Here is a 27,467-nt window from a genome sequence, read left to right on the forward strand (position 1 = left end):
TATTCTAGTTAATATTTATTTACATACTTGAGAGAAAACTCAGTTATTCATGGTTTCATCCATATATGGTTAGGAATATTTTAAGCCAGTATTTCAAAGTATGATTATTCTTCTATACCTGCAAAGAAAGGTAAACATGTCCAGTCCAGCTTTAAGCTACCTGTGCAATGTCTGAAGAATTCTCATGCTGATTGATTTTGTCTTTATCGAACAGTGGCAAAACATAAACACACACATTGTAAGTAGCTTGTCTGTCCCCAAACCAATCTTTCAGGCTGGAAGAAGCTTTATAGAGGCAAATATACTGTGCTGACATAAATTCCCGTTTCTTAGCAGTATGAAATAGCCGGTAGAAACCCGAGTCCCCCTGACAAGAGTTTTTCATTATCCACATTGACTCATTTCAAGCTTACACATCTTTGCATCTAGCTGCAGTATGCATTGTAGTCATATCCGTAGGCAAGGTCTGTCCTTCAGGTTATTGATGAAGTGGGAAATTTACCACTTCAGTTGTGCACTTCCTATTATATCCTTACATTGTATCTTCCATAGACAGGATTGCTGTCTGCACTTAGACCATAATACATGAGAACAAAAACCTGGGATGAGGTTGTGTTTTGGTCAGATTGTACTATATACTCCTGAAGGGACTACCTCTCAACAGGGTCTCTTTCCAGAAATTTAGAGCTGATAATATTTATGAGTTGAAACACTGGCTAGAGATCTTTTAAATGGCTAAATTTCAACACACTCCCTAAGGAGCTAGGATGGAGATAATTTCAGACCTGTCAGAGAAAGATCATGCTTTAATTGTACTTCATTGTACTATAAAAAATGAGACCTCTCCACTAGATTTAAGAGTCTGTGGTATTGTGATCTGTCCGAAATCTTCAGAGAACTCATCTAGGACCTTACAGTGTATGTGAAATAAGCTTGTGTCACTAAAAAAGGTAGAAATAGTCACATAAATATGATGGTTTCTGTAACTGATCTTTTCTAAAAGTATCTCCAACTTGACAGGGAGCATCTTTTCAGTGTGATTTATTCTGTAATATAGTACACTCCAGTGGCTGCCTTCCAAAAATGCTGTCTTGAGTACCTACTTATGAACAGAGCAGCCCCAAATCACTCAGCTTCATGACTCTGGTGTTTCATTGAAAGATGAACACTGCTTTGGCTGTGGCACAGATGCCAGCCTTTAGAACAGAGCATCTCTGAAAGCATGAGGGACAAGTTACATCTTTCGCCAGCAGCTCTTACCATGACAGAGATCCACATTAAGCATCTCAGTTTTAAATGTTGTAGTCTTAAAAAACGAGTTTTATATGTCGTGGAGTGTGAAATGACACGGTGTAACACTGCTGCTTATATTTGTTAAAATTAAAATCAGCTAACATCTGTCAGAGGTACCCTCCTTTCTTCAGTGTCTGATTCAAACCTTTTACAATTATAGGAAAGAGACAGAGACAGTGTACTTAGGTGGCATACAAACTACATCTCTAAACCTCATTTCTAACCTCTGTGAAGTTGTAGAAGTCTCTGGAGTTTCCAGAAATTTCCTCCACAGCAGGGCACTGATTTGTAGGGAGTTTTCTCTTCCACTCACACTGGGATGAGCAAGAACATTACTGTTTGTCCCTACTTGGAAAGGGGTAGGTGTGCTTGAAAACAGTTCCTTGGATGGCATGAGGAGAAAAGCAGAGTCTGAGGAATGAAAGCTTTGACTGAAGCAGTTCTCTGCAGGCACAAGGGCAGACCTGGTAAGATAAATGGGATTTTCCTACTTCAGGAATGTTCAACTGGAAGACATTACTTTTACTGTAAGGGGAAACTGTCCCAAGGAAAAAGGGCATAGCATAGGGGTCTTCACTGGGGTTGGTAGTTCAGTTCAGTGTCCAGCCAGTGTTCTCAAGTCTGAGACATAGAAACGTGCAAGTAATTCTGTGAATTATGTTGAATGCACCCTTTAAGGGATGGACCTGGTGCTGAGGTGATGGTCTTGCCTAAGTGCCTTTGGAATTGCATCTTCAGATGGACCACAGACATGGCAAGGTGAAATTCACAAATGTGAGAAATTATGGAGTCCAAGGAAGTGAGACCATAAGCTCACTTCTGGAAGATCCATAACTTGCTGTACTGTTGTGGACATTTGTGGGGAGTGTTCCTTTATTAATAAGCAAAACAAATAAACTTCAAGCTGTAAGATTCTGACTGAATTCAGTTTAAGGATTAATGATTTTCTCTGATCAGCAGTGGCTGTATTTCTGCTTTTGAACAGGGAGTTGTGTCATTCATGTTGTCAGAAAGACAGCTGTAGGGTATTCAGCCTCCATGTTAAGCCATTTTCAGTGATGGAATAATGTATATATTTGACTCATGATTGTAAAAAGTTTTAAATGCATGTCTAACTTTTTTTCATGAGTATTCTTCAACAGATAGAATAAGATGCAAAAGTAAAATATTTGGAGTTTCCCTTCAGACATTAGTAAAGCAGGTAAATTGTGCCAACCTGTGAGCAGTTAGAACACTAGGGAGTTACAGTTTTCTGTGAAAAGCACAAATGGGTGATGTAGAAATTTATGCTTCCAAGAATAACATCACAATGTAGCTTAGACAACATTCAGAGAAGTAACATGCTTAAGTCAGTGAAGACATCCAGGACTGTCTTAAAACTACATTAAAAGAAAAGCAATTAAAGCTTGCAGGTCAAAAAAAAGAAGTTAAAGTGGTCAGCATCTTCAGCATCTTCATCTCTCAGAATGAAGCTCTTGGGTCTCATACATTCTCTCCTCTTTAAGATAACTGGGAAGTAAAGGGGATGATAGAGGGCTGGACTAACAGTAATGAGCAAGCAGATGAGCGAAACCAGAGTAGAAAGAGAATGTAGATGAGGCAGAGTAGAAGAAAGGATGAGAGAAAACAGATGGAATCCAAAAAGCCAATGAAGTGAGAGAGACAAGACTACGATGATTTACACGGGACTTGGTGAAGCTTCTCTGGATAAAACACTGAAACTTATAGCCTCAGTCCAACTCTGGAATAAAAAGAAAAAAACAAATTTTAACATGGTTTTAAATGTGTTCAGGCAGAACTTTTTGTGAATCTTTTCATCCTGGCATTAGAAACAGAGATTCTCTAACAGGATATCCTGATAGTATTGGTGACATTGCATACATTAGATTGAAATAAACATTAAAAAATTTACATGTTTATTTAAACTAAACTTCAAATTCCTTAAGGTTTATTCTTTGCTAATATATATTTCCTTTTAAAGCTGGAAAGAACTACAATTTAATGTATATTAAGTAAGCATGTATAACATGAATTGATAACAGGAATGCATGTTAAACAAGTTAAACAAAAGCCAAAGCTGGAACACTATTTTCTTCCACAAATTCACATGATCTAATAGTCTTCATTCCCTCAATAGTAAATCATTATTTGCAATTATTTAGGATTGTGAATTTAAAAAAAAATCTAAATAAGTTTTTTAACTTATGGAAAGATAATGTAGGAGCTTTTCAAGGGAGCAGAAGTCTGAAGAAATTTCTTATCAGTATTTTGATTTATTTGCAATTACAAACAGAGCCAAATTGGAAAATGCCTGTGTACCCTGTAACTGTTGAAATAACAATGGTTTTCAATTCTAAATGCTTTTTAGCTGTACAATATCTGCGTGAATTATAGAAATGCTTAGTATTCTAGAACTGCAGTAGCTTTTTAAAACATTCTTGACCTGTATTAATCAATAGTTAGCAATCCTGCTAAAAGAAGATGTTAGATTACAAGCTAGAGTGCTTCTAATTTGTTGGTTTAGCCACAGCTTTTTTTTTTTTCATGATCTGACTAGGGTTCTTTGATGATTCAATGGAATTTAAAGAGAATGGAGTACAGCCAGAGGGAGATGAATGTATCAGTCTTGGCAGGATGAGCTTATTTTTAAGCATTCTTTTATCTTTGATGCTCCTCATCTCTATCTTTGCTTTTCTTGGTGGAAAAAGCACTGCAACGAGGTGATGGGAAAGCTGGCTTACTTTTTATTGTAACAAGTAAGATTTACCAGTTCTCATTCCACAATCACGTCTCTTCAAAGATAACTATTTCCTTCCTGACTGGGTTTTCACTTGGACTGGCAGGTTGCCAGTATTCCCAGTGTCAGAGCACCAACTGATGTTTGAGGTTGGAATTAATTTTAAAGATTTACAATTAAAAGCTCAGATTTTTTAGATTTCAAGATATAAAATAAAATAAAGACATTGTTAACAATTTAACAGCCATGACATGAAATTTAAAATTATATTTTCGCCACTTTAGTATCTTTTTGAATCTAACTTGGGTAAATAATATAAAAAATACAAATTATTTATTTGATGTTAGAGGGGACTCATTGAAAAACTACTTGACTAACAGTATCCATGAGATGTGCAGAGCTGGGTATAAAAAAAATAGGAAAAAGATCTGAAGTATCCAATAAGTGAAAAAAACCAAAAATTAGACTTTAGATATTATTTGATTGATCTTATGAATTCAAAAAAGTCAAAAAGTGTTGAAAAGAAATGCAGCTTGAGTGATTATATAAACAGCCATTCTGTACATTCCCTTGACATTATATTAACTTAGGATTCTGGTTTTTCTTCCAAAGACTGAACTATCTTACAGCAACACAGTACAAAAAGTACAGATTTTAATAAGTAATTTTTTCCTTAGCTGTTCATGCGGAAAGCTGACAAATTCTTTTTGCTTAGGTGCCAAGAATCTTCTAACCTTTCTTGAGGGGGTCACAACTTAAAAATCTACTGGATCACCTCCCATGAATTAGCAATGATAAAAACTTCCTCCTATTCACTGTAATTGCGCATCTCCCTATGACAGGTTTGGCAGTTTCATGTTGGAAAGGTTATTTTAATGAAGAGTGGATTAGAATAGTATGCCAAATTTCTCAGCTGGTGTAAAATTCCAAATATTTAAATCTAGATTGGCAACTGAAATTGAGGAACTCACTGCCAAAAGTTATTGTTCAGTGTTTTGGAGACTGTTGGTAATCCAAAGGTAGCAGCATGAAAAGTGCTGCTCTTAACTAGTCACTTAAACAGTTTACAAGATCTGTTGACAATTTCAAGTAAAGAAATGACAAAAGTATTTCCTGAAGTAATGGTAACTTAATTGCAGTAAGTACGCTAAAGCTGGCTAAAGTCAGATCCCTAGGAGAGAAATGATTATGAAGTCCTGACAGGGTTTCTAAAATACTTGGAAAATTCATGTTTTATTAAATATATGTTGACCTCAGTAAGAGGTCCAGTTTCTGGACAGAGTGAAGAATTTGAATTACATGATACCTATATATTGTGTCATCTAGATATCAAACCCGGAAGAACTATTTTATGTTATTTTTAAGTGAGGTAGAGTTGAATGTCCATTTTACTTACATTTATTTCAATGTTTTCTGAAACTTCACAATTATTTTATTGAAGTTTTCAGTCTAAGTTATTACGTTGTTTTGATTTTCACTCAGAGAGAAGTGCAACAGAAATAAATCTAGAACTGGAAATCGTGCTTAGGGATGTTTTTGTTGCTAGTTCCAACACTGTAAATTGAGATGGACATTGAAAGAAGGAACTATGTGATTCAGTTCACTCTTACATTTTCTTGAAGTTAGAATCAATCTCAGTTTCCAAGACAACTGACTGTATGAGGATGGACCAGCCAATAATGAGAAATAGCTTTCTTTTTTATTGCTGTAGCATATGGTAAAAAAAGTATTTCTTGTTTCATGCTGTTGAGGAGACTATCAAATTTATCACGCCAAAGAGGATCCAAAAATTATTAAAGGAGGTGTGAGCACTTCAGTTTTTCAAGAGAAGCACAGGGACATAAGTTCATTGGGGAAAGGCAAATTCAGAAATGTCAAAATGTAATTTTTAGATGCTTTTCAGTTAAATCCCAAACTTCACCTTGATTTTTTTCTCAGTCTTTCTTCAGAGGTCCTGATAACATGAAGAGTTGGTGCAAGTGTATTGGCAAATGGAATAGCAGTGTGTCAATATGACTCTCTGGGCTGAGTGGGATTGCCTTTCTGCTGTAAAATGCCTGGCACAGATAAAAGGCTTCTTCCGTATAGACCTCTAAAAGTGTTATGATGGATCTAGGACCACAAGACTCTGCAATTCTTTTGCAGATGTCAAATAAAGTCTGCTAGGAGAAATGTTGGTTCCATAAAGTCAATGGAAGCCTAAGGAAAATATTAAATCACATTGCGATATACCTGCAATTTCATATTTTGTTTTTCAGTCTGAGATTCTGAGAGCTTTGCTGTTCACTATTCCTTCCTTGCCAAAAAAACCCCACAAACAAAACAGAACAAACAAACAAAAAACTAAACCAAAACAAAACAAAAAACAACAACAACAAAAAAACTAATTAAAAAAACAGTGAACCATTTACTCAGGACTCATGTTATTCCTGAACTCTGTGGTGTTGTGTGCAGTTCTTTTTTAGAGATTTCATTGTTTCTTTTTTCCCGTATCCTTTTTTCCTCATTGTGCCCATGAATGGAATATATATCCTTTTGTACTATTATTACTTGAGTTGATACAGTATTTTCTGATCATCTTGGGTTTTGTTTTAGATATTTTCTAATGCAGATTCTTTTACTATTTTAGGATTTTATTAAACTTCTTATTTGTGACATTGATTCCTTAATATATAAAGCTCTTTCTAGATGAAAATGCTTCCCTTTGAATTTTATGTATAAAACTTTTTTTTCATACTACTGAAACCAGAAAAAAATCCTGTTCTCAACATGTCATATTTGGTTTCATATTTCCCTAAGCCTAAGTTCTCTCAAGCCCTTTCTTTGGCTTCAGTCTTTAAGTTATAAGTGTAGACCTCTTGCAGGAGAGTGTTTCTCATTTTAAAACAGCCTACCTGATGATTCTCTCTGAACAAGTCTGGTGCTTTTATTTGTGAATTGAGTCCTTGCAGTCACGTTCAATTCAGTTGATCTCTAAGTGCTGACATCCAATTTTCTATGTCTTAGAAGTCTATCAGATTTCCTCTGTTTTGTTGAGTAAAATGAGTGTAAAAGAAGAACAGGGATAGAGCAATATAAAAGAGACAGGATTCCTCCAAGCTACACAGAGCCAACACCAGATCACATTTCTAACCAAACAGTAGCTGAAACTGCACCAGAAAAAGTTGTAGTTTCTAACACCATGTGGTATCTTGGGATTAATGCATTAGTGAGAGTGTTCCCCCTGGTCCCACAAACATCTCCTCTCTTTCTCTCAGAGAATTTTCTGGGGGAGTGGGAGGGAAGAGGGAGGAGGAAAGGGCAGGGATTGAAAAGTGCTTTTCTGGGTTACCTTACATTATCTGACAATGTTTCTTCTAAATCCTCAATGAAATTATATCAGAATGGGTTCATTTAAGTGGCATTCAATTTAGGTAAAGTGAGAAGACTTGAATTTTTTGTACTAAGTTTTTACTTTTGTAATAGGCCTTATTATATGAAGGAAACTGTATTTTTGGCTATCAGAAAGAAGGCCAGCTGGTCTGTTTAAATACATGCTAGATGTATTGAGTTGGTGCAAATGAGTTTGACTAATGGATTGCTCCAAAGTGGCCCCAGCTCCAATGACAAGGCTCTGCCAAGCATGAAGCAAACAAACATACCTGTGTTTACTTATACAGAAGTGGTGAATGCTGTTGCATCAATATCCTGCCTGTAGTATCAATTAAGATCAAGGACACTTCTTGTTGGTTAATTTGGTTTGGGTGTAAGAAAATGCCTATATGTTCCTTGTCTACCAGTGTATGTTGTTCATGAAAAAACAGGAGAGAAAATAATGTACTGCATCTTGCCTTCAGAACATCAGAAAAATACTAGTCATATGAGCAATTTTCTGAATAATATTACTTAAAAGGAAAAGTGACAATACAGACTAAAATGGCAGCTGTTATCCAGAAAATTATGAATTTCCTGCTTAATGATAAACCAGAAAACCGGAGAGAAAATACCATTAAAAGTAGTTATGAGTATATGGAAGAAAATATAAGACAGAGCAAGAAAGCATCTGTTAAAGAAAATATGTAGAGATCTCTGAGAAGAAAATTAAGACAGCTTCATGTGCTTTTTATTCACAACTGTGTTGATGAATACAACATGTGGAAAATGATAGTTTTCCAAATGGCTATGACCTTGATAAATAATTTGATTTCTAGAAAATGGGGTTTTTTTTCTTTTTATTTGAAAGGAAAAAAATATCCCTTTCTGGGCAAAATGCACTTTTCAGAAATTAAGAAAATTTCTTGGTGAAAGTGCTTTTTCCAAGGGATCTCTGTGTCTTTTTATCCACTCAATCTATTGTTCTCATGAAAAACACAACCACTCCAATTCTTCTGCCTGGGCATTTTAAAATCAGATTTACTTTCCTTTCTCTCCCTTTCTTCCACATCTCACTTTTGCAAAAACTGAAAACTACTTTACACTTGTCAAGTAATAATCATTTGTGGTGACGCGAGCAGATTGTTGACATTGGAAACTAAGCTGTTGTATAATCAATAAAAGTAAATTTTAGGTAGCATATGTTCTTCATTCCTGCTGTGCGTTGAAGTGTATGCTGTACCCCCAACAAGGAGTATAGATTTTGGACCTAGAGACCAACTCATACTCTAGAGCCCTCTTCTTTTAATTTATACAAAAAAGCACCCCTTCCTTCTTTTCCCCAATTTTACCATTCCTGTGGAATGTCAGAAAAATAGGTACTAGGCTTTCCTTTCTCTTATACTATTCTTAGACAGCTAAATAATTTTTAAAATTTCAAGTACCCTAAAATATACTGAAATGTACAATATTCTCAAAATAATGTGCTTATCTGTAGATGTAAGAAATTCCTTGGGGGATTATGTCATACTGTCATTTATTTTGTGAATTCTGTAAAAGTGACACATTGAGGCAAATTTTTACCTCTGTATTCAAGTATTTCTGATACTACAGCACTTTCTTATGAGCACTCTTATTAAGATTATGGGATGCAGTGAACTTTTTTGGTAGTATTATTCGTTTATTATGTTAACATTTTAGGCCAAGTCTTTTATGATAAAATACTGCTGAGACAAATTGCTTTGTAAAAAAGCAAAACTGATAGTTATTTTATTACAGAAAATACTGTAGTATTTTCAGCCTTGATAAGAATGTAATATGTTTTCTAAACACTTATACAAATTTTAAAGCAGAAGAGGTACCCCTAAATGTGGTTATTATATTTATGGCAGAAAAGCTTCTAATTATTTACTTTCTTTTTCTTCCATAAAACAGAATAATGAGCATTGAACTGATTTGCTGGTAGAAACATATTACACCATGAAAGCTAAATGATATCCTAAACAATACTTAGTGGTAAAATTTGGCAGTGTGTATGCATGTGTCAGTACCATTTCCCATACAAGTTAGAATGGCTTTGATAGAAAAGTAATTGGCTTTAAATGGTGGAATCCCATATTTATAGCATTTTGCTTTCTCAGTGTTGGAGATGCTATTTTAGGTTATTCTCTGTTTTATTTTAAACCCTGCCTTGCAAATTAAACCTCTACTTCCTCCCTCTCATATATCATCTTCAGTTGTGCATCTCGTGGAAGCCACATCAGTCCTTTAACTAACAACTGGAATTTAGTAAATAAATTGTTCACAAGAATGGCATGTTACTAACTAATTTTATTTGAGATCTGAGAAGTAACCTAAAGGTAAAAAACCAAATGTTTTTTTGCATCATGTAAGTGCTTCCACAAGTGTCTGAGAAGACAGAGGAATAGTCAATAGAAAATGCAGATTTTCTGAACTCTGTTTTTCAGGGTGAAAGTGTTCTGTGTCCTGCTGTTATTGGTATTATCTTGGCCTATATTTCCATAGAAGGCTTTATATTTGTAAACTTTCCTTTGATACTTGCAAACTTGCCTTTTAATGTAACCTTTTATTTAAAGCTATACTCATTTGAGACATGCTCAGGCCCATGATTTTTGAACAAGCTTGTTTACCATGATCTTTAGCCAATCTCTTTACCTATTACTACTTGACTTTGAATTTTACTCCGTTTTGAATATGGACATGAGTGTGCACAGTACATGTATATATGTTTTTGCACGTGTTTCAAGAAGTTAGATAATTTTACTTGACTATGCTATTAAATTTTAAGTGCATTCTGGAAAACACAAAGTAATACTTCTTCTCATAGTTTTTCTGTCTGTTAACTTTTCCTTATTTTGGTCCTTTTTATACTAGCTCAGAGACTCCGACTGAGGCATATTGTAGGTCAAATGTAGAAGAGTCCTTATAATTACATTGAAACTATCTTTCTAAATAATAAAAATATATGGATGAGCAGATATTTTAGACAATATTTCATATACTCTTTGACTGCATAAGATCTTGCAGTTCCAGCTGCAAGAATTCAGGAAAGTTACATGAAGGATGCCAAAATAATTATTCATTTAAAAAGGAACCCACAAATAACAGCCTTAGGCTCTGAAAATGTTTTTAAAAGCCATAAAAAAAGTGCAAGAAAGCCTGAAAGCAAGCAAGAAAGAGAACAAATGGTGCTTCTAAAATTTTTCATTCAGTGGCACTTAGATACTCCTGCAATTAAAACATTTAAAATTTCTAAGTTTATAAATGATCTTTAAATGGGTCCATCCATGGAAGACCTTGAGCCTTTAAGCATTTTGGCTAGTGATTAAATTCAAAACCATATGCAAATCCCAGTGACATGAACATGATTTGCAATACTGAGGACTTCATATTGATGTGGTACCTTTTGCCCCCTGGAGAAAAAAAAAAGTATATTTTTTATCTCCAGAAAGCAAGTAAGATGACTATAAAATAAAAGTAAGGACAGGAATATTGACTGTTCTTAAAAAAAGAAATAGGGAAGAAATACAATTTTAAAAATACATAAAAAATAAAGCTAGAAGAATAAAAGAAAACATATTAAAGTAAATGCTGTAAAGATAAAACTTCTATAAAATATATGCCTTAGAAACTAATGCAGAAAAAGTTGGCAGAATTTTGGTATGCCTTGGAGGATAAATCCAGGACAAAGCTGATGGTCAGATGAAAGTTATCAAGGGGCTTCAAGGGAATTTTCTCAGGTTTGGCCTTGATGAACTTGAGCTGACAACAGAACTGGCCCAAAGGAATGTTGTGAAATTAAACCAAAATTTTAGTGGGAGACACTGTTATAAACTCGATGCAGAAAAAAGTATTATGTGCAAGTTGTACAGAAATTCTATGTAGTTTTCTGTGAGAACAGACATTACTTGATACTGTGTTACATTAAAACGTGTGCAAACAACACATAAAAATAATAGATACTGTAAGTTCCATATACCTATAGGGACAAACCTTTAAATGCTCTCTGATCTGTTTCTATCAGGGAACATTCAACAACTTGCTTTACCTTGTGTAATTTTAAGGTAGGACAACATAGTGATTGTTTGGTACACTCTTTTATTTGCATGATGTGAAACTGAGAATCTTTAGGCAGACCTACATTCTTTCAAATAACAGACTGGGTCTTCATTTGGTGGCTAAATCTCCACTATAATAGCACTAATGCATTCTATATATCTATATTCTTGCAAAATACAAGTCTGGTATAACTGAACAAATGATAGTACATTTATAGGTTTTTTCCCGTACTTGTTGAAGTTACGGACTTTAGAGTCTTCTGCATCTTCTCTCAAGGTTTTTCAAGAGACAACTGGGTAATTTATTCAAGGCGTTTACCAGCTTTTAAGTGTCAGCTGTGACGTGGTAAAGAAATGCCTCTTTAGAGGAGTATGCAGTCAGAAACTGCTATACTGATTTATACCAGCCAAAGATATGAACCTCTCCATTTTTCAGTATTCTCAAAGTACTTTGAGATAATTGAATAAAAACACTAGAGGATTCTAGGGAAAGAGCAAATAATTTATGTTACTAAGGTATTCCAATCTGCAGTTTTAGAACAGCATGGATTATTTTTCTGCTACATAAATTATTGTCCTGGGCTGATATTCCCGCTCATTTCCTTTTAAAATTAACAACACAGCAAAAGAATTGTAGCTATTTGCATAAGTTTAGCTTTCTTTGGAGATTTCCAGCTCTGTGTTGTGGTGCTTAGAGAGTCATTTCTGCATTGGGTACTTCTCTGCAATCTCTTCTGGGAGAACAAATGTTTGGTAGCATCCTTGCCATGTGCTTTGAATGTACAAAAATAGAATAGAAGAATAAAAGAAACAGAGTCCCTTGGTAGAATCGCTTTAATGTCTTGCATCTGATGTTCAGATTGGTGGGGAGGGGAGGATCACATGCCTGATGTTTTCTCTAGAACTACACCCAACTGGAAACCATCCCTTGGCTTCTCTGCAGACAGCAGCATACCCAAATGGAACACATTAATTCTTTGGGGAAATCTCCCTGGTCAGACAAAAAGAAATCTTTTCAGCTTCCCAGATACATGCTCTGTTCCCAGTATCATCAGACTGAAAGAAGAATCTGCATTACGTTGATCTGGAAGAAACAGTTTCACTCTAACTTCAAGGTTTAGATAAATAACTTCTGGGATGCAGCTGCTCAAGCTTTCAGGTTTTGACATGTTTATTAATGAAAATGAATGAGAAAAGAAAGAAACAGTCAGCCAGGCAAGATGCCCCTGTAACTCTGCTGTCATCATTAGGTGAATATGGTATACCAAATATTTATGCTTCTATATAATTCAGATCACAGAAAATAAATATCAGTTTTATGTGTTTTATTTTCTTTGGAGAAGGAAGTGGAGGAGAGTGTGAGTCATAGTGGAAGAATAAAATCTATTTCTCTTCTGACAAAAGCTGCTTGTTTTGTCAGAGAAGGATCCTAGCATTAACTTCAGTTTGCTGATAAGCTCTGGAGCCTGACTGGCTTCAAAAGGAAGTGATGGCCTGCCAGTCCTCAGTCTGTACCTGTCTGCTGACCCATGGCCAGAAGCCAAATCATATTTTTTACTCCTGCTGGACATAAGATAATCAGTGTTCCTAGCAGAGTCTGAATGCAGGCTGCTGGTGCACCCTTGCAAAGATTTCTGGTGAGTAGAATTTTGACCCTTTGCACCGTAACAAATCCTGCCAGCTGCAGCCTAACTTCTGAGCATAGGGCTGGTCTGAGGAATTTGGGAAGGTTAACATGAATATATATTAGTGTATTACCAATATTATCTGCCTGCTTTAAAAAAATACACCCCAACATATTTTTTGTTATGATCAGATTCAGAGGGTTCTCTTCTTAGGCAGCTGAGAAGGGAAGTGAATGGTTGGAGGAGCTCCTGAGGAGGTAGTCAGTGGATGATTACTCCTTTTTACTCCTTGCTGTGCCCGTCAGAGTGCAGAAGAGATACAGGGTCCGATAATTTTCTGCTCCCAAGAGATAGTGAAGGGGATCAGGAACTGTCACTGCCTCTCCAACCATCCTGAGGTAGGAAAAGATTGTTTACAAGGGAGAAGTGATCTTTATGTTGTTTTCAGTAGGCTTTCTTTACAGCTACCAACCTCAAAACATTTGCTTCCCCTGCCCTCCTGCTTCCCCTGCAGGAGGGGGTGGGCTAGATGATCTTTAGAAGTTCCTTCCAACCCAAGCTATTCTATGGTTCTATGATTCTGTGATTTTCCTAAAGACAAATACGCACTCATATGAAGGTACTAAAGCCTGAGAGATGACAAATGACAAAAGGTTTTATGTATGCCCTGGTGAAATGAAGACTATATTTTAAGATGTGTGTGTATATCATTCCTAATAGAACTTCATAAGATAGGAAAGTATCTATCATTTTTGTGAAAGAATTTTTGTGTGTGTTTCTTGCCACAAAGCAGTTACTGCCAAGGCTAGACAAACATTATAGATATCCTACCTACATAAGCTCCAAACCAAAACGCTGTTTTCCAGATGTTAAGTTGCTCTTTTCTGAGTGGATATATAATAGAATTAATTCGAAAGAGTAAACTACCTAAATGTCTGTAGATTAATGTAAAAGACTGGATTAGAGATTTAGGAACCAAAGGTCTATATGGTCTTTGCAATTGAGAGACTTGTGGCTGTCATCTTTTTGAAGGACCAAATAGTAGCCTTGACTTCTGTAACAAGAACCAGGGACACTGAGATATTTAAGAGAGGAGTCAAGCTTGCTATCCCAGTAAAAAGATTATTTTTTTTTTTTAGTGTTCCATGATATCTTTCAAAATGAAAAGTCCTTTGAGGTTCTTGAAATCCTCTTAGCTGTTATTTTGGTAAAGTGAACTCAGGTAATAGTGAAAGCAGTAACAGAACACTGAATTCTAAATGCCACCTCCAGTTATTAACATTATAACCTTCTCATTTCTAGAGCTGAGATTCCTATATATCATTTCTGTAGAGATTTATGAATGTGCTACTATTTCCTCTTCAGGACTATTAAAGAACTATTAAAGATGGTGTTAATAGCTATTCCTGGTTCTTTGTGTCAAAAGACCTTGCTTTCAGTATTTCATAATTTTCCTATTGCTACTCAGTATGACTGGCAGTTTTAATGTCAGATATATTTATTTGACAAAAAATTGAATAAACTGTGTCTAAGCAATTTTTGCTGCTTCTACGAATGAGATTAAGGGTCAAATGCATTGTTTTGCCCCATTGTTATTAAAAAATGTGCTGACATCTTTACGCTTAAGAGCAAGGTCTTGAAATGTGGTAGAAGTGTGGTAGATTTTCCCAATGTTTCCAAATTATAAGACTCTCAAAAATTTCTTTGTGTGTTAGACTGGTGAGGCTTGTTACTGCTCAGCAGCTTGAGCTTGCAGAGCTTCTCTGGGCTGCACACACTCCATTGTCTGACTGCTGAGTTTAGTCTGTGCTGTGCTCTGTGGTGCTGCCACTTTGTTTGACAAGAAGAAATAAAAAGCAGAGCCTGACTTGAATTTGAGGAAATATGAATGGAGAGTAGGAGGGCAAAAGCTCAAGTGGCTGCAGATAGGGAGGGTTCTTCATGGGATCCCTCCTTCTTCCAGTCTATAAGATGTATGGTGCTATGGGGACAGATGAAGATTGTGTATCAGCCTCAGTCCTCATCAGTGATCAGGATCCATGCCACATGTGTTGCAGACGTGGGGAAGTTTGGGAAGTATGTCTTGCTTCAGACAATGAATTTGTTATTAGAGTATCAGAAGGTATGTACATAAGATAAGACGTGGTTGCATAGGAGACCTTTATTCCTGATATTGTTCCCTAGCTTTGTGGAGATTAACCTGAAAAGCTCAGACACTGTAGTGTCTAATGTAAGTATTCATATATGTACTTTGTGTGTCAGAGTGTTCTACACCGTGGAACAATAGGAAAAAAAGCCTAGAGGAGGAGTGACTGACTGCTTGCCTCCAGGCCATTTCAGCTCAAACCTGTAGCAACCTTGGTGGACATTTATTTCAGCTATTATAAAAAAGTCCAAACGATAGAAAGTCTCAAATTTTCTGAAACATTTTATTTATAGTATTACTTATTCTTATTATTTAAAACCTTGTTCCAGTGTCTGAAGTACAGGTGTCCTGCTGCAGCTGCTTCAAGTCCTGTTCACAGAGTACAGAACAGGTTATTTCTTTCCTCTTGCAACAACTTACGTATTTGTGCACTTTTGTCATGTTTGCTCTCATGTTATGCAAATCAAATATTTATATTATTTATCCACTTAAGTTATGTTTTTTAAAAGTTTTTTCTTTGCTTTTGATCCCTCCAGTTGGTCTAGATCCTTCTTGAAGTGCAATGCTCAGTACTGGAATCCATATTTCAGCAGAAGCCTACTAATGACTTGTATAAAAAGGAATATTTCACAACTTGTATCACTTTGCCTGTAGATATTTTTGGTGCAATTTCAGCAAAATCGCCAAAAAATTTTTAAGTGACCTCTATCCTTTTTTTAATGTAAAACTGTATTCATTGAAACGCTGTATGCTCTGACAAAGACTTTTTGTTTCATCTGAATTATTTTTTTATGATTAACAAGTAAAATGAACATTTTCCTAATATTAAAATTAACTTTGAGGCAAACAAAACAAAATAAAGTTTATAATGCATAAATCAAAAACTAAACTAAAGAAAAAACTAGAGAATTGTTGATATCATTTATGTCTTTCTTTTTTTCCCGCAGAAAACACAAACCTTTCCACAAAAATATGATTTCTTTGGACTAAGTGGTTTATCAAATAAGCAATAAACATTGAACCTAAACAAATAGCATTATACATGCACAAATTTAATCTTCACATTCTGACCAGTGTAGACCAATCCCAATTGGTCTACACTGGTCAGAATGTGAAGATTTTTCTAGAGTTAATTTTTCTGGGACAGAACATTCATATACCTATTTGCCTTTTAATATTAGCCCTATCCCCCTGATTTAGCACAGCCATTACAGCCTCAGTGTTTGTCAAATCAGTGCAGAAGACATCCTCACTCCTTCCCTTTGGAGTCAGCCTGAAAGAACACATCTGCAAGTGCAGAGCCAAGGGGCTTATCCTCTCCTTCAATACATCTTTCAGACTTTGAGATTGGAGAAGGGCAAAATCAAAGTGGTAAAATATCCGCACACAAGTTTGTCAAGGAAGGGGTTAAAAAAGTGGAATCTTTGTGACTGTGAAGGGCTGAATTATCTTCCTGACACCAGCAGGGGTTGCTGTCACTAGTTCGTGGTTGTCACATTCCTGTTATGCTTGACCTTGGAAAGGCTTGACAACATAGTCTGGATTTGATTAAGGGAATTTCATGTTTTTCCTTTGCTAGAGTCACCCCCCACCTCGACAAACATTTAAAAATGTTAAGGAGTAAAAAAAAGAAAAAAGTTTGGAAAGCAAACATTTTCCCAAAAGAAATTTATAGTTCAAATTTACACCAAGTTCACACTAACTGGAGCAGTCCGGGTTTCCAGTCAGGCTTTGAGAGCTCTCTGTAAACCATTAGTCACTTCCCTGGAAGAGGCAGCTTTTTATAGGCAGCAGGATAAAACAGACACAGATGTGTAAGTAATATTAGAGGCTTTCACATGTACCTGCCTTTTTTTCTCAGTCATACAAAAGAAAAAAATGGTGATTATAGAAAGAAATTCATTGAAGTCTTGGACTTCAACAGCTACCATGGAGATTTGTTTAATGAAAATAAAATATCTTGTGTTGTGTTTTTTTCTGGTTGTAAGAATTTATATAGTGAACACGGAAGTTCCTTTAATTTGGGTTCTTTGCATTGGGTTCTTTGCATTCTACAGGACTGTCATCATGCCAGCTGCCAATGAGTTTGATCCAGAAATCGTCCTGGTGTCAGCAGGATTTGATGCTGTGGAAGGCCACGACCCTCCGCTGGGCGGGTACAAAGTCACAGCTAAATGTAAGTATTGCCATTGGCACACATTTCTGAGTTGGTATTTTTTCTAGTTAGGAACCTTATTATATAAGTCCAGTTCACATCTGTGTTTCTGTTTTGTGAGATGACAGCTGTGTCACTGAGGGCAGGGACTGTCCAGCAGTTAATACCTAGGGATGCCTGGAGAGCCACAGAGCTTGCCCAGCTCATGGACAAGGTGGAAACAAACATGTTAGAATTCTTGGCTTACTCCTTTATGTTCCTCTTGGCATTTTTGTCTTGACTTTCTAAAGTATTACTTTTCTGGCATTCAAATAACATTTTAGATGTTTCATGCTTTTCAATAGGCCCCAATTTCCAAATGCTGGAGTAAGTTACTTCTCTTTAAATATATATTGGAGATTTTAGACTTTGGATGCCTAAATCCAATCTCATATTGCTCTTTTGTTATTGTAATCTTTTCAGCTCCATGACATTAATCCTGAATTACATCAGTGTTTATGAAGGCCAATTTTTTCTAAAAGACTACTCTGCTGGGTCTCAATATTTGGACGTCCATTTCAGTCTTTCAAAATGTGTGCTTATGGCAGAGATTTAATACTTTCTGAAAGACAGGTCTGTCTGACACATCTCATTTGTAACACTCCAAAATCCCTAGCTCTTAGCAGACATTGTGGCCAAACTGATTCTGAGCCTGGGATGTTAAGCAAGGCTGGCTGATCTAGTAACTCTCTGTACAGAATGTGCAATGTAACATTGCTTTATATCAATTTCTTTACATGGGGTGACACAAAATGGTTTCCTAATGCAGTGATGTGAATAATTTTCTTCAGTATATCTACTTTTATTCAGTATATTCAGTCTATAATATCATTTAAATATCTATTAAATATGGACCTCTGCTGCTAGGTAGGTCAAGGCAAATGCCTTGGGAAAAGTCTGGAGAAGTCAATGAGACTTAATGGTGTTTAAAACACTGCAGAAATGCATGCCAGTTTAGACGATTTTCCTTCTAACCTCTGCCTTTTGTTGCAGATCAATGGACCAAAGCTGTTGTATAGCTCAGGACGTTCAGGGTGGATATGCATATTTTTTATTTTAATTTTTACTGCATGCTAAACAGGCTTCCCTGAATACCAGTGAAAGTGATGGAGGAACAGAGTGAGTGTCCACAGAGTGTGCTGTGACGAGGGAGAATGCAGAGAGCAGTGCAGGGGTCCACCCAGAGACTCTTAGACAGGTGCTAATGCACAAATGGGCTGGAAATGGAATATCCCTCTGGCCGCAAGTTAGGCATATTGAGTTTTAGCACAGCCTTTCAGGTTAATGCAGTGGTTACATGGGAGAGGAAAGAAACATAGCCAGCAGTGTGCATGTTTGAGTATAATTTCCCTGTGTATTATGATTTTCAGTAAAACATTTTGCAGGAAGAGATGAGTGATTTACTCTATGTTTTTTTCCATGTGTGGTTCCTGGTCAGTGGCACCATCCCATGAGTTTGTTTGGCAGAGAGGTGAACTTTCAGCTGGTACTAAATTAGATATTGTGTTGAGAACCATTGTATAACTATCTGTATTTAGCTGCTGAGAAGGTATTCTACATATTCCTTAAGGATGCAAGATGCTTTGGCATATATAATATTCTGGCATAGCAACTTCAACAATTTAACTAGAAATTGTAGCAAAGAAAAACTGTCTGACATTAGAATTAGTGTTAATTTTCATTCATTAATTAATTAAATCATCATAACTTTTTAAAAGAAATCTTACACATTTTCTAATATAAGAGGCTGCACACTACTTCTGCATATGTGTCTGTAAGCAAAAAAAAGTGATTTGTGATTTTTTTGCTTGAAGACACATATGCAGAAGTAGTAGACAAAAAACCCCCCAAAAAACAGTGTAGGTGGCTCTTGTTTAAATTAAGAGAAAAGCCTAGATAGACTCAGATAATGATCATGCACCTGAGGGATGAATAAAGCCCTTTTTACTGAGCCAAAGGAATTTATTATTTCCCCAAAATAAAATTCTTCACATTCCACCATTCTATTTTAGAACATAACATACGATATGTGGTATGTAGGAAAATGAACATTCTATTAAAAAAAAGGTCCAAAGATAAACTTTCATATTGAACATTAAAACAGATACTTGTGCAAAGTTTTAATATAATTGGTTTGTAATAATTAGAAATTGTATGCCAACAAGTAAAGCTGAACCTGTAAATATTCTTTCTTTATAAATCTTTAGCACTTTGTGTATACTTAATACATAGAATTTTCTGATTTCTATGATTTAATACAAGCTTTACAAATTAGAGAGATATTGAGATCAAAGGAGAGAAGATAGATCCTTAGCTACTAACCTTGCTCTTAAAGAGCATTTAGAAGCCACTAGATACTTGGTAATGAATTTTTTATGTCTTTCCATCAGAGTACAATTAAGAGAAAAAATTAAAGTTTATTAACTAATCAATTGTCTCAAGTTATAAAGTAAGAATCATTGGATGAAGATAGTAGATTGAACTAATTACAGCCTTGGAGTAACCATATAGAATAACAGGCAATTACATTCAACAAAAAATGATCTGGTAATGAATCTGCACAGTTTGAGAAATGTAAACTATAATCTGCTTTAACCCAGAATTTTAATTTTTTTCTAGATCATTCAATCTTATTTACTGAGGACTTGCCATTTCTCATTAGTAAAGAAACATATCAGCAACAAAATAATCATTTATATATATTTGCTGATTTTAAATCTTTGAGTCTGTTGTGTCTGTCAGGATTTATCACAGCGAGGTGACACTCAACTCTAGAAGGTTGTAGAGTGGAATCTGGCCAACTGAGATCAGTGATGATAGCAGAGCTTGGAGATATCTCACTTCCTAATTTATCTTTCGTTGTATTAAGTAATGAAATCACTAATGGTTCATCAAAAAAAAAGAGATAGTGTTAAAAAAAAGATTGGAAGGGAAGTTTGAATCTTTCCTACCTTATTGCACTTTTCAGATCACTTTCCCTATTTTTACAAAGTGGCTTTGCAATTTCTCCTTATCATCTGTTGATTAGTTTTCACTAAACTAAGCAATATTTGACTAATGTTTTACCTGTCTGTGAAACAGATTTGTTTGGTGCAATGTAGAATTGAGAATGAACATTAAGTAAAGCATTTGTTTCAACCCCAGCTTTGAGGATTTCACAGGCACGTTTTTCTTTATGTTAGCTCTTTGTGCCAATCCTCTCTCTTAATGAAGTGCGATGATTTCAAAAGGTGCTTGCATAATACACCTACATACACATACACATCTTGAAATATATACTCAACCCATGTGCACAAACTTTGTGATGGATTTTATATTATTTTAAGAACAAAAAGGGCTTCAAAGATTTGATGTGACTGGTGGCATATGGCAGAACTTGTTGCTGCTGGGAAGTTCTCAGTCCTTTGGTACAAGCTACATTCCTAATATCTTAGTAAGGAAAGGCAAGCTTTATTGACAACACTGATGAAAGGCCACCTAGCATAATTAGAAACAGGTACACTTTTGAATTCACAATTGCTTTGCCCTGAAGAAGGTCTTCTCCCCTCAAAAGGGTTTGTGTCAGAAAAGGACTTTGTTTTTCCAAATAAAAATTTCTGTCTGCTAAAAATATTATCTTTACTCACAGACACTGCTTTGCCTGTGACATTATGCTATGGGAACTGCACCAAGTTTAACATCAAAAAGTGAAGAGAAGAAAGTGAGGCAAACATCATAATAAACTTCCCTGGTAGTCCTCTTGGCCCAGGGTCTTGCACCAGTTAAAGGTGCCAACTCTTGCTCAGGAGCTTCTCTAACACCTGATATGTTCTGTCAGGAATATTCAGGCAAATTATCTTACATTTTGCTTTCTGTGTGCCTTCTGTAATGGCTGAAGTTTAACTTCATTAGCTGAAATAGAGGAATGCCAGGAATGCCTTTTGCAATGTCCATCTTCAGTACTCGCATGGCTCTGTCCCTGTTGCTTGGCTAAGCGGTTCCCCAAGATGTAAGGTGAAGGTGGGTGTAGCAGCTGGAACTCTCATACACAGATTTGTGTAGAGTAACTATTGAAGTGTTTGGGACCTCTTTGTTTGGATCAGAGACTGTAAAAGTCCTTTGACTTTATTGTAAACTATAATCAGGTGAGAGGAAAACATCTCAGTTCTTGACTCGTCCAATGGTTTCTTTTTATTATTAGAATTTTTTTTTCAATAAGATAACACAAAATATCAGCACCATGTAACATGTATTATCAAAACATGTTTTTATCAAATTCACTTTTTTTACTGTAGTAATAAAAGTTGTATTGACAAAAAAATATAAGAAAAATAATGGTAGAAGAAGGGAATAAAGGGATTTTATATTTCGAATAGTAAGAATATGCTTAAAGAGTAGTAATATACTCTTCCCTGTTATCCTGATGATCCTTAGATAAAACTACTGAAGATAGAACTGATACATTTTGTGCTTTATTTTAAAGTTAATTTTTACATTTTCTGCTAAAACATATAGTATTATCACACAATTTGAATTTTGTGTAGTGAACAAGTCTGAAGAAGATCTGTCAGATCTGATCATAAATTTGCAAGTTGTTAGATCTTGTAAGGGAACTGTTTTCAAATCTAGCTCTGCTGGCTGAAGATCTCCATGTAACATTATCCTGAGGTGAAGTACTTTCTCTTTGTTTTATAGAACAGCCCTTAGAATAATGCTTGCACTAAAGCCACTGAGATCACTTTACTGTTCAAGTAAATATTCTACATAATTGCTCATTAAATCTTGACCATTCCATAAAAAGAAATAAAGTAAATAGAGAAGTGTCAAGCAAGAATGAAGACCTTTTCCAAGGTACTTAACTTCCTGAAGCAGTTCATTTGTTAAGGGCTATGATGATTTACTAGAGTTTTCCTGTTGTTTTACTCTCCTATTCCAAAGATGCTATTTGACACCAGAGTGCAAAATAGAATCAGCAATTAGCAGTAGGAAAGGATACCACTGTGGGCATTTAAGGAGTAAATGATATTTTGTCTGTTGGAATATTTGTCCTCTGTAATGCCGAATTTGTAATGAAAAGTTGATCCAGTGCCTAGAATATAACTGATTCTATCTAAGCTGATTTGCAACTTTTAATGTTTTTATTTGAGAAAATTGCAGTAACTCCCTTAACCTAACAAAATCTGCATTATGTTGTAATACACTCCATTCAAGTGGGACCAATGAAAAAAGTGCTGAAGTTATTAGCAGTTTCCCTTCTCATGAGCCCAGGTCATTTCCAAAGGATATGTCAGCATAAGTGGTAGATATTAATGTGTAAGAAAGACTGCTGACTTACACATTGCCAACAGCTCTTCTGTGAGGAATCTGTTCTCATGGCTGGAACTGATACTTTGCAGGACACAAATAAGAGCAACCAGATTGAACTTGGGGGCCTGCTGGTTTCCTGTTGCTTTTCCCTTGACATTTCAGTTCCAATTCCCACTGGGAGTAATGGGTTTTGATAAAAAGATCTCTGAATGTAACATGAAATGCTATAAAAAGAGAAAATACCTAGCATCTTGGCACAAGCAAATTCAGAAGGAATGGGCAGAGTTGTAATGAAGAGATGACACATTGCTGAAACAAATGATCCAGCATGGTGTACCAGCTGTCACTGGAAGGCTTTAAAGGAGACATAAATAGTTGGCATCCTTACAAATAGGTATGCCATAGCACACTCAGAAGGCTTCACCAAAGGCTTCATCTCCCCCAACTCATCTTTTTCTTGAGCCTTCACAACTGTCCTACTGTATCTTGGAATTCTTCTCAGTTTCCCCCTGGGTTTTGTGCATAGCTTGTGGGTTAGAAACAGATCAAAGGCTAATGCTAGAACTACATATCACTGAATTCAAATGCAGAAGTCCTCAGGGTCAAAGACTGGTACTTCAGATATGTTTCAGGGATAGTTTCCCATGTGCCAGCCACAGTATTTCTAAAACATTCTATGTGACTATTCTGAGCATTTCAAGTACTTGAAAGGCTATATATGTTCATTGTTTTGGGGTTTTGTTTGTTTGCTTTTTCCTGAAAGTACTTAGTTTCTAAAGGAGTCCCCAGATAATATTGTTACTCTCTATTGGACTTGAACAGCTTTGGACTGGCTGTGAGTTTTTTGGGTAGAATATCTTTGGGTAGGAACTTCACTTTCTTGTGATTTTCTGAAAGTCTCTGACTTTTGACTCCAGTTAAGAGTCCTGACTGGGACTATTGGGGCTAATGTAATAGGTGTATGTTAAAGAAAAGCAGGAAAAAATAGCTCCTGCAAATTGGCAGCTGACTCAAGAGAATAATAGTAGCTTGGTAGCTCTTTTAATACAGTTTGATTTTCTAAAAATAGCATTGCAGGCTTTTATAATGCCATATCTAATCTCTTCACAAGTAAGAAAGTCTTTTTGACTCAGCTAGGAGAAGCTGTGATCTTGGTAAGTCTGGCACTGGCTGCTCTGACTGCAGTTTCATAGCTGGCATAGCTGCTCTGAGCAGCTCCTTGCCATACAAAAGGGTGGCTGCACACCACTTCCCCTTCTGACTTATCCATTGCTTACCTTGCACCAGGTCAGCTTCTTGACAATCTCTCTGTAGACACATGGAGCATTAAATCATCAGCCCATCAGAAAACAAAGTCAGAAAAGTGAAGAGACTGAAGCTGAATCGAATTATAGAAGGACCAATGTGTGCCAGAGGCAGCAAAGAAAGGAAGAGATTGCACAGGACAATTTATGGTAGCAGTATGCAGTTAAATTACTTCAGTTGCCACAGCTGCCTTCTTTCTGAATTCTCCCAAGTTCAGAGATTATTATTTTTTTGCATAATTTTAAAAAAAATCTTTCTTGTCCTTGATGTTATAGAATGATTATCCAGCAGGATAGATATTCAGCTTTTGACTCAGAGCTAACAGCATTGGAGATGGGTTGGAGCACTGATCATTAATAGTTTTTCACTGGGGAGTGTCCTCATTGATATCAGGTATTTTCTGTCTGTCCCTTTTGTCTCTTGGAAACCCCATGATACCTCATGCCTGGCAGCACGAAAATGTAGCATCAAGACTTTGCTTCCAGTTATTTTCTTTTGAAAGCAAAGTTTGGGTTTTCTCTAGGGTGATTTCTTGAATACTAATTAAATGGTAGTTTGGTATGATCCAAAAGACATCAAAATAAATGACAAATTAATTGGATACCAACCCTTAGATAGGATTATTTTCTATTTTTCCTATTTTATAGGATTCACTGCAAGAAATAAAGCATTTTGGTTCCTTTTTCCTTGTAGCCCACAGCAGCCATTGCTGTATCATATCCTATGGTTTGGACATGGCCATTGGTTTGCCCAACCTCCTAAATTTTTATGTTTATTTACTCCTGCATTTGTACTCCTGAGATTTGCTTTTGCAGTTACAGATATTGGTGATTTATTTGTTAGTGACACCAGGATCTGATACATTTTTGACTTGTACACCACATTTACATGTATGTATAAATATGAAATGCTGAAAATTTCAGAAATCCTGTTCTCTGAGGAAGAGTGTTGGCTCCTGTGGAAGAGAGATTGGAGTTCACTGTATAAAATTAGAATTAGTGTCCCCTCTAGGACACAGCATAAAAAGGCAAATGTGAAGATATAAGAGGAAAAGTCCTTTTTTTTTTAATTATTTCATTTAAAAAAGGGATTAGTGCTTGGAAAAATTCAGAAAAATTCTGATATTTGGTTGAAGAACGTTGAAGAACCTGCTTTCACATACTGGCAAGTAAGCGTATGTCAATGGTGTGGACTACTGGCTTGAGCCATTAGAAAACTGAATAATTCACCTCATTTATTGAGACTAGGGAAATCCTCATCTTCAGACTTTGGGGCATGCACGCCTAACTGGACAATAAAATCATCTGAAGGGTTCAGAAGTCTTAGTACTGATTTTGTTATTGCCCAGTGTTTTCCATACTGCCTGTCTAACTGGTGTACCTTCCAGAAAGGGCTTACCTAAGCAGAAAGGGAGTGAAATTAGAAATATTAATAAATAAGCATTGATTTCACCTGCTTTTTCACTTTTACTTGGCCTTTCTTTCTGCAAATGATCCAGGAGAGATTTCCATTTCCATTCCCACTCCTGTGTCTCAAAGAGAAGATCTGTCTGCTGGCTAGTTAACTAATTGGTACAAGTGAAAAACCACCTGTACAGCATGTTCAGCTATGCAGTGTCAATCCATCTGCAGAATGCATCAGGTGCCCATTCCTTTTATTCCTTGATTTAGGGCAGTTGCTGGGGACAGGACGGAGGATAGATTACAACGGGAAAAAAAGAGAATCTACAGAACCATTAAGAATTATTTTCCCTCTTTGGTCATCTTCCCTTATCTCTTCACCTACCTCTTGATGTTTTTTCTTTCATGCTACAGTAGCAGCATTGGCTAATGACAATAATTTATGTGAGGGATGCAAAAAAGTTAAAATTGGTTGTACCTTCTCTCAGTTTTGAAATTAAACTTACGAAATCTTTTTCCTTATTGAAACAAAGAGGCTGTCATTTAGTAGAAGAAAGGAAAGAGCTAAGTATTTTTTTCATTTAGGCAGTATTAATCACATCAGATTACAATTTAAATAGGGCAAATTAAATATACATTTTTAGGGCCATTTTGAATGTAATGGAGCTTGACACAATGTTCAGCAACTTGCCTGTGCCTTTTACAGGATTGGGTCCTGAGAGAACATTGTTGAAAGACATCTCCAAATGTGGATTTCTGCATAACAAAGTGTCTGATCTTTTATAGCATCGTTGCATTGGGAATTAGTCTTGTCTTTGGGAATTTGTAGTCTTTAGTAGAAGAGCATGATTTATGTCTTAGAATTTAACCATTCTCTGTAATAAATAGAAATGTGCTACAAGTATTTACTTGGTTGCGCCATGGGAAAATTTTTAACATATTGTTCACAGCTTCAAAATGCTATAAAAGAAGGCATGTAATTTGAAGACCGACTATCCTTTGTGATTTCTAACCAATAGATTGATTAATATCTTTCAAAAGACACAGCAGCCAAAATGTTTACATCTCATTAGGCAGAGAAGAAGAGAGCACACACAATTTTGATTATGAGCTTGGATCTTCATTTCTTTGGGCTTCACATCCCCACTACTTAAGGCAGACTGTAACTTTAAGATGTTATCTCTTGCCTGCACAAATAAACAGCCAGTTATGCTTTTTATGGCGGGCAGTTCTCAAACCAACAGGGGATTAAATGATATTAGCTGCAGTTTGTGGTTCCCTGCTGAACTATCACGGGCTCCATGGATTCCTGTCCTGAATATTTCACAGAGCAAACACCTCTTATCTGAGGTGATATTCTCACACTGGCCTCTTGGCCATGGACTTCAAAAGCTGATCACAGGGAGGGCTTGAGAGGCAATAACCCTTAATATAACAGTCTCTCCTGATAGGGATAGACAAGGTAAAGGTAAGGCGTCTCTGAAGTTTGCTCTTGTGTGTTTAGCCCCATGGGGTGATAAGGGGCCATCTGTTTTTTCAGTCTGCAAACTCATCTTTTTCACACTATCCCAGTATCAAGTACACTTTAGGTCTGACTGGTATCAGCACCAGCAATTCTTCAGTAATCTGAAGAGATTTTCTTGGTATTTTTAGCTTTGATCCCAGAAATTGTCTTAGTTGCTGTTGTGTTGGGATATTTTACTCAAGCAAATACATAAAATGAAATTTAAAACATTATGTTTAAGGTATCATTGTGACAAAGAAAATAAGTTACTGAAATAGGTTCTATAAAAGGTATGTTAATTAATTGTGGGTAAAGGGAAATTTTTGTGCTTACCTATGTGATTAAACTCAAAACATTAATTCATGTTGGTAGTTTCAAAAAGTCACATAACCACACCTTATTAATTGTTGAAATAGAATATCGGTACTACCAGTTCTAGAAGTTAAAAAACCACTGCTTCTGGCCTCAAAATTATTGTAAGAGTTAGTAAAATGCTGCTCAGATTTCTTTTTTTGTGGAGCTCTCAGAACATCTTCCTTCATCATTT

The 27,467-nt window shown here is 36.0% G+C and overlaps 1 protein-coding gene across 10 annotated transcripts in view; it reads left to right on the forward strand.

Moving 5' to 3' along the window:
- Nucleotides 1-27,467, forward strand: part of HDAC9 (histone deacetylase 9) — a 452,941-nt gene that overhangs the window by 377,302 nt on the left and 48,172 nt on the right. For all 10 annotated transcript variants that reach the window (XM_054273209.1, XM_054273214.1, XM_054273213.1 and 7 more), the window contains one exon: nucleotides 17,289-17,407. In XM_054273209.1, coding sequence (XP_054129184.1) covers nucleotides 17,289-17,407 — 119 coding nt within the window. The remainder of the gene's footprint in view (nucleotides 1-17,288; nucleotides 17,408-27,467) is intronic.

Source organism: Melozone crissalis, unplaced genomic scaffold (genome assembly GCF_028551555.1).
Source record: "Melozone crissalis strain CALT ecotype California unplaced genomic scaffold, PUWL_Pcris_2 ptg000016l_1, whole genome shotgun sequence".
Taxonomy (NCBI): domain Eukaryota; kingdom Metazoa; phylum Chordata; class Aves; order Passeriformes; family Passerellidae; genus Melozone; species Melozone crissalis.